An 8,449-nucleotide genomic window follows, 5' to 3' on the forward strand; every position below is an offset into this window, starting at 1 on the left:
GTATGACATCAAATGCCATGTTTCGTCAACACCGATGCACTTGGCTCCAGTCCAATGACAGGCCGCTCTACAACTACCTAACTACTCCCACACACACACACATACACTGCCTCACTCTCTCTTTCTCTCTCTTACACACACAAACACACACTGAGCTGCACACAGACTCCAACTACCTTCTATTCTGGTGATCATAATTATTTGATGGCGGGGCTTCTGGTTTCTCCGCCACCCTTTTGTACACACGATCTTGCTGTGAATTATTTAGCGCGGGGAGCTAAAAAAGGTGGGTCCCTTAAAACAGCAGGTGCAGCCAAAACTGTGGAGGCAGGACACACAGAAAGAGCTTCATCATCGTATCTTTATCAACCACCCACTGCTTACTCACAAGCTCTTCGGGGCTTCGGGCTCTCATACCCCGTCCATCCATCGAGCTGTATATCATTCCAACCTTGAATCCATCCAAATAGGCTTTCATCACAACGGGCACAGTGTCCAGCTGACGTCGTTTCAGCCCAGGAGAGGAGCTTCTTGGATGGACTGACGCTCTCTCTGCTTCCCTGGCCACCATGGAGGAACTCCAGAGAAAACTGAACCAACACTATGAAGGCAACAAGCCCAGAAAGGTGAGTCCTCCATGTCTCCACTTTATGGGTTTGAATTACTTTCATAAATGAAGTCATTACCAAGATTTCTCTTTAAATGAGAATTGCTTAAAACCCTGCGGCAGACTACTTTACATTAAAGCACATGCTGTAATAGTGCTCTGAATCAAAGGTTGTCAAACTGCAAAACAAAAGGGAGAATGAGACCAGACGTTAGCTTGAGCGCTGCAAATGCTTGCATGCAACCCCTCCAGTCTGATCAAACGGCACATTCTTTTCTCCGAGCTAAAAACACCATATATGTACTGCTATTAAAATCCTTCAGCAGAGAGGAGTGAAAAACATGTTACCTTCCACCCAAAACTGCAGGTGAGGTTCAAGCTGGCGTCGTCGTACAGCGGCAGGGTGCTGAAGCATGTGTATGAGGATGGTCAGGAGCTGGACAGCCCGGAAGAGAAGTATCCCCACAGCTTTATCCACCGCAAAATCCCTCCCAGCCACCTTGAAATGGAGCAGCTCTGTGGGTTTGAGGACGCTCACGGGGAGCAGCAGGGTGGGTTTTTATCACGGTGCAGCATACTGTGCAAGTGTGTCTTACTTTATGTACGGCTGGGGTTTGCTTATGCGAGCTTACCTCAAGCTTCTCTGTCAAATTAACTGATTTGGACACATCATGCAGTCAGTGAAACAGCCGTGCCTGACTGATGCTACTTTCTGCAAAATTTATGTGTATGTGTATGTACTTTAAAACATTCAGTGTGCTTTTAACCATCATAACGAACCATGTATTCTGCAGTCTTTGTGATGGTGAACCCCTGAAGGTTGTAGTCTTGCAGTCGTTGCAGTTATAGCAGGATGTGTCAGTGGATGTCAGTCAACCTGTGACCTCCAACCTGCTTCATTAGAACTGTGAAATGTGTTTTTAGTTAGAAATCATACTTAACTGCAATTTAAAGACTTAAGCTACAAGTAGCATGACAATGCAAGTTGAAAATGGGGGAGGAGCTAGTATAAAACCCTGCCTACAAGCTCCTCCTACTTCATGATCCCACATACTGCCAAACCTATAGCCACACTGGATGGCAGCAGTTGTGTTTGGAGGCACAATGTTTTCAAGTTGGCAAGTTGCTGAGCACCTTGAGAGAAATTTCTTCGGTTTTGCCACAAACGTCCACTTGGGCCCAGGAAAGAACCAATTAGAAACTGGTGATCACAGTCGTGACCTCAGACAACAGGGTTTGGGCCTTAGCTCCACATGTCACGTGTTAGCAGCAGTTCACACTAATGTCGAACACAATGAACTGATGGAATTTTATATCCAAAAAAACGGTCGAAGGTCATCGTGTTTGTTCTGATATTATGCACAAAGGCTTTTATTAGATTCAAAATCTAATAAAATGGCCGATGAATGTAAACTTTAAGCTGATTGGCTGTCAAAGGCTTACCGAGCTGAGTATTTCTAGTTCTTTTTTTAGGCTTTCCCGAACATAAGACATAAGACAGCATCAGGCACATTGCTTTGGATGCCATTTTTTGTATTCTTGTTTCTGGTAGCTCATCATTTCTTCTCCTTCCTGATGCCAAAACTCAAGTCATGGCAGATGGCAGGATGTGACTGGTCCTGGACAAGTGTGTAGTCTGACTATAGCCATCTAATCTGACACATTAATTTCTTTGCCGTCTTAACATACAGAAATATATATATATATGGTCTAAACCTGTCCAAGAGTTAATACTGAGATAGCAGAGGGATCACTGCACACCATTGTGTGAGAAACGTATCATGTCCTGTTTGCAGATGAAAGCAGGACCTTAATATTCTGGTAAAAGTTTTCACTTGTATCCTGACAACTTGTTTTAATCTTTACCCAGGTGTTTACCCGCCAACAGGGCTCATTGCCCAGAGAATCAACGTGTACAGAGGAATGGGAAGCTACAAGCCTGCCGCTGGCCAGACTGACGAAGCAGAAGGAGACAGCAAGGTAAGCAAAGCTGCTTGCGGGCTTTGCCTAAACGTTTGATATTAATCAAGATGAGAGAGTTTCTGTGGATTCGATTTCTCACTAGCAGCATAATATTTTTTTTTTGAATGTCTAAAGTATTAATAGCCATCTCAAGTGTCTTCATTTATTTGTCAGTGTAGTTTAAATGAGCTTGAACCAAATACAGTCACTCAGCTGCTGATTTTAATGATCAGTTTACTTTACTGTGATCATGAAAAGTTGGTAACATCATCATGATGTCTCATACATCTATCTACCTAAAGAAACAATGGTCTCATTTTGACATTGATAGATTATTGTTGCCTGTGTCCTCTGTCCACCACAGACCATTGCCGTCTCTGCAGATTCTTACAGTGCTGTTGCAGAGTACCATTGACATTTCAGTCACTGGTACTCTGCATTAATTAACATGTTAATGTTTTGTTTCATTTACTGGATGCCAGTGTATCCATCCTTTTGCATCATTGACTGTACTGTAACCCACTTCTTTGCATTGGCCAAACCGGCACTTGTTTTGCGGGGATACAACCGGTACCATCTTGCGACTTTGGAGTCACATCCTATTTCCATAGCGTCAAATAACTAACTAAAATGAAACGTCTCAGCAAAATGGACAAATGACTTAAACTATCCTTGAAAAGTGCATTTGACATGTATTTTAGTGTTTTAATTTGGCCCAGGTCTCATCCACTAATACGGAGGGGGTGGAGCCTGTGACCTATACTGCAGCCAGCCACCAGGGGGAGCTCTACTTGCATTGGTTTCACTTTTGAGGAGCAGTTCCGGCATCCATTTTTATTTACAGTGTATGTTTTGCATTCAGCGACCAGATCAAATCTGCATTTGTTGAGTCTATTTAAGCAAACACACGCAGCTCAGTATAATTGGTTTTAGACGTGCCTGGCCACATGCCGTGCTCCTATGTCTCTGTGTGTGCGTTGTGTACAATAACTGTCTTTTCCAGCTCTGCGTCTCTCTTCTGTTTCTCTTTCTCTTCATTTGTATTGTTGCAACTGAATTCTTTAATTCTGCACCATGGGCATTTTCCTTTCAACACGCCGTTTGTTCTCATTTATGGACGTGACGTCTTTCTCAATAACATCTACGGAATAGGCCTGACAAGAATGCAAAATTAGGATTGATTAAACAGATAGTACATCCACAAAGGAGAAATAGGTATGTTTATTTGCATTATTGATACATATACAGCCAAGATATACTGTGCACAAATAACAGGACTGAGCATTGGGAGTCTACTTGCGCTGATAGGTAACAGACACGTAAAGAAATTTAATAATTAATCTGCGGATCTTTAGAGCAGAACAAGCAATCCCCACTTAAAATAGAAAATTAGATAAATCTTGGGTAATTAAAGCATCAGCTGTGTGCTGCTCAGTGAACATTTCCCAGCAATTAAAGAGAAGCAACAACAGCAACGAAATTGTTCATCTGAGGTGAAAAAGGCACTTTTTGCAGAACTGCTGTGGCAGCGGCTTCATTAGTGCGGAAGGCTAAGCGGGAGGTCAGCTACACTGCCCGCTGGCCTCATGTCACATTCATTCTTTTATCTTCCAAACAAAGGCACGCGCGGGCCTGGTGACCAAATCAGTATTTGTCGCATTCATCAGCGGAAGACAGCAATCTGCACTTCAGTTTAACCGTTTGAAAGGACGGCACGGCGGTCTTTTAGAGGACTCTCTGCCTTACAAGGTCTAATCACTACCTGGCCATAGGATTTCACTGGGTTTTGGTTCTGTTGTCCGCTTTATACTTCACAGAAACAATATCTGGCTGCTATTTTTGGGACGCTCGAATGCGGCCTTTCAGATTATTGTACAAGGTTGCAAAACACAGAGAAGACCGAAGAGAAGGAGTTTGTAAAGGAAGAAATGTCAGTGAAAGTAATTACCGAGCCGCTGGCATCAATCTGCAGTGCAGCCCCGCACATACGGAACGCAATTGTCTCAGGTTTTCTTGTTTCCATGGACAACCAAATGTGAGTTAGAGGTCATGATCAAATAAATAACCACTGTGACATATCAAACAATCCCAATATTTTGGCCGGCGGTGAAGATCACAGGTTTCATTCTTTACTCTAGATAATCATTCGGGAGGAAGTTGTTAAAAGCAGAATTATATTCCAATCCGACCCCAACATCAGGACCATTATTAAGCCACAGCACAGCAACAGCTACAAAGCCTGTTGTGTTTTGCATAAATGTGGCTTTCAAGCTGGTTCGACGAGAAATCCTCATCTCACCCACACATAAAGCCCTCAGCTAAACGTGGCCACGCTCGCTCTCTGAGTTGTTATCATTACATGTGGGAATTATAGGAAATATCCAACATACTGTAAATGAATTCTAATTAAATACACGTCAATGTTTTGATTGATTTATTTCTTTTTTTCCAGTCCTCAGTGTTGGACTTCGGCAAGATAATCATCTACACCAGCAATCTGCGCATCATCAGAGCACCGCCGAAGAAGCCCGAAACGCTGCGGCACCACGCGGTTCACCCCGCGGACTTGGAGGGGGGGCACCCGAGGGCCAGGGACAAGGGGAGCAGGAGGAGGGCCAAAGCTCTTTATGCTCAGGACGGGGAGGAGAAGGAGCAGAAACAGATCAGCGACACAGATACCAAGGTAATGATCCTTGGCCAAATTATTCTCGGGGGTGTGGCTGGGTTTTTATCGCCTCCGTTTCTGTTTCTCCTCCCCTTTCCCACTTTCTCTGCATATCCCTTCAGCCATTCTTTTCAGCTGCTTTAGCATAACAACTAAAGCAGCGTCTCCTGATGTCTCGTCACAAAGTCTCCTCTGTGATTCCTTGTAACTGCCACCTTATTTGTACACCTGTTCTTTTCTTTTCCTTGTGCCCCACCAACCCCCCCTCTGCAACAACCACCAACCCATTGTCCTAGTCTTATCTATCAACTGTGAACAGATACTGATGAGTCCACAGTTTTACTCTGCCCTTGCGGAATCTGCCCGCCACTTAGAAGCCAGCAAGGATACCCAGCTCGCTATTATTCCCTCCCTCTTACCTCTTTTGCTGATTACTCTTCTCCCCCCCCCACCATCCTTTTCTCACCTCTCGTTATTTTCTCATTTTCTCTGCCTCCCGAAAAGTTCATTCTCAGCTATTTCGTATTATTATTTGGCAAGCTCACTCCTCTTTGTTGCTTTCACTTCTTTATTGTCTTTGCCTCTGTCGCCCAAACTCTAACAGAGTTAATTTTTCACTGTCTTCATTTCTAACTCGGGCTTAGGCCTACAATACGGTGCATGTGAACAAGTTCCGCAGCTGCTTATCCATCCTGCAGCTGCACATCCACTATAGCTGATCAGCGCAATATAACCCTGCATGCATCTTGATGTGAGTTTAGCCGAAAGTCGAAGCGCTGGCTTTCATTAATATAAATAGTTTGTGTGCAGCTCTGCCTCCTGCACAGTCTTCGCTACTTTCTGCTGGAAAATACCAAAAGTATCTCGTCAGTTCTGTGTTTTATTGCAGCAACAAAGCAAGTAAATCGTTGACCGGGATGAAACATGTCTGAGTTGGGTTTTGGTTTTAGTTTTTAGCATCTCAGCTGGAAACTATTATAATAAAAACGTTGATCACTGATTATTTGACTCAAATTCTAAGCAGTGTTTCTCCAAATTCAGCAGCGTAGTAGTTAATTCAGCCCACTGTCTAATTTGCTTTATTTTTAGAATCACTGTTTTATTTTAGCCTCTTCTTCAAAGCCCCCCTAGAGCGCGCTGCCAAGCTCCCTAGCTCGGGCTTTACTTGACTTTAAGATCCTTAAAAGAAAGGTCAGGGGTGAATTACATTTGGTTTGCATAAAAGAATGTCGGCATGCTTAAACCCATTCACGACATCGGTAGTTAGCGATTTGAACATCCCTGCAAAACCTCATTTTCTTAATGGCACACGGGCAGCTTATTATCACAAACAAGCTTGCGTAAAAATGACCAGTTGGTTGAGCATTATAGCTACTTACCAAAGGCAGTTAATTGAAAACGGCGTTGGAAATTCTCTATATGATTACGGTTGTTTTCCAGCAGACAGGCCACTTAGAATAGACAGCTGCGTTAATGTCTGCTGTTTATGAACTGGCCTCGGGGCTGCATGTTAATCACTTCGGAAACTGTTTAGTTGCAGTAAAGTTTAGTAACACGTTTAAAAGGAAAACAGCGTTTAATTATAGAAAACAGATGTGTGTAATTGAGAGAGAGTAACCTGGAAAGAGTGATCACTAACTTAGAGCCACTGAGTGATAATGCCATCTATGTCAGAGCTGAGACCTTCGCTTCGCTGTGCGCTTGTCCATCTTCCCTCCTCGGCTCAGCTTGAATGTCTTTCTCACCTCTTCCTCCTCTTTTTAACCTTTGCCTCACCTCACAGCTCCTCTCCTCCACCTCCTCCTCTCCCCTCTAATGTGTTTCTTCTGTCTCCAGGAGGCCGACAGCTGCCAGCATTGTGGCGGTTCGGGCTGCGCTCCCTGCTCCCTGTGTCACGGCAGCAAGCTGTCCATGCTGGCGAACCGCTTCAATGAGTCCATCAGTGATCTGCGTTGCCAAGCCTGCTACCCCCATGGTCTGGAGAAGTGCCAGTCCTGCTCCAGTAAATAGCACCATTTGGCTGACGCCCTTGTCTGGCAGACAGGGATCGAGTGAGTGAATGAGAGCGTGTAGCTGTGAGAGAGTGTGCGCCCGATGTGCTATCAGTTTGTCAGAATTGTCTCAGTGGCAATATTGCCCTAATCCAAAATGTTCTTGCCGGGGTGTTTCGAAGCACTACTAGGAAGCATAAGCCATCATTGGAAAGGGGAATTGTGACTGTGCAGTGGGCACAAAATCATAAAATACAATTACCGTGTGCAGTGAACATGGCCCGCGATAACGCAAACACATAATCACTTTTTTGTTGTCACATTATTTTGCATCTGCGCTCCCCTCTTCCCGATAAAAACGTGGTTCAGAGTTATCATTTTAATTAAAATGATGCAAACATTTCACAGTTTATTGTATCTACTGGGACGACTGCCCTGCTCCTATCTCCCTCCGTGTATTCACAAGAGAGAATGAAACCTTTTTCATCACAACATGATGTACTGTATGATTTTTTTTTTGTTGTTGTTGTTTTTTTTTAAACTGAGGGGAAAACCAGTCAGGGAGATTTTGCAGGACAGGAAAGCAAAAATTTACAGAGTAAAGTATGACCAAATATAACAGTTCAATACATATGTAAGAGCGTTAACCAGGTGGTAAAGGTGCATTTCACCCAAAACGTGGCAAAAAGCACTCCTGCTTCGTAGAGCGTGACAATGTGACACAGAAGAGTGCTAAGCCAAGCAAACACTGTGGTTAGCAGGGGATGAAGTTAAAAACTAACTCCATGCATGAAGGTTTGACATTTATAGAAAACATAGATTTTACCACGACTGTTTTGTTGTGAAAGAGTAAGAGACGAGAGAGACAAGACAATAAAATGAAAGAAGCATTATATTGTTAATTATATTAAGCTTTATCCACAAAGTTATTTTTTTGTGTGTGTGTATGAATGGAATAAAACACTCGGATACTTTTTTCAGTGCTTCTTTTATTGTGTCCATCAGCTCCTTTAGTTCTTTAGTATTTGGTTGTTAACAGAGAGTTATCACACCGGTCAGACTGTTGACTCCTTTATGCCGAAATATGCCCGAGGTGACGGATATTTCATGACAGGATTACAGTAAATGTACCAAATCCTCTTGTACTCTCTCAAAACTGACAGACGTCTTACGTTTTATTACGGTGTGCATAAATCAAGGATTGATTCTCCTGCTTTCGGGCCG

The 8,449-nt window shown here is 43.5% G+C and overlaps 1 protein-coding gene across 1 annotated transcript; it reads left to right on the forward strand.

Moving 5' to 3' along the window:
- Positions 1-569: 569 nt before the first annotated feature.
- Positions 570-7,678, forward strand: grxcr2 (glutaredoxin and cysteine rich domain containing 2; the record flags this gene model as incomplete). The annotated part of the gene is made up of 5 exons (XM_084564157.1): positions 570-626; positions 975-1,158; positions 2,478-2,587; positions 5,022-5,252; positions 7,071-7,678. 5 exons carry the CDS (start codon positions 570-572, stop codon positions 7,242-7,244), a joined length of 756 nt encoding a protein of 251 aa, XP_084420283.1. The 3' UTR covers positions 7,245-7,678.
- Positions 7,679-8,449: the final 771 nt, after the last annotated feature.

The sequence above is a fragment of the Chelon labrosus genome (genome assembly GCF_963514085.1).
Source record: "Chelon labrosus genome assembly, chromosome: 17".
In the NCBI taxonomy this organism is placed as follows: domain Eukaryota; kingdom Metazoa; phylum Chordata; class Actinopteri; order Mugiliformes; family Mugilidae; genus Chelon; species Chelon labrosus.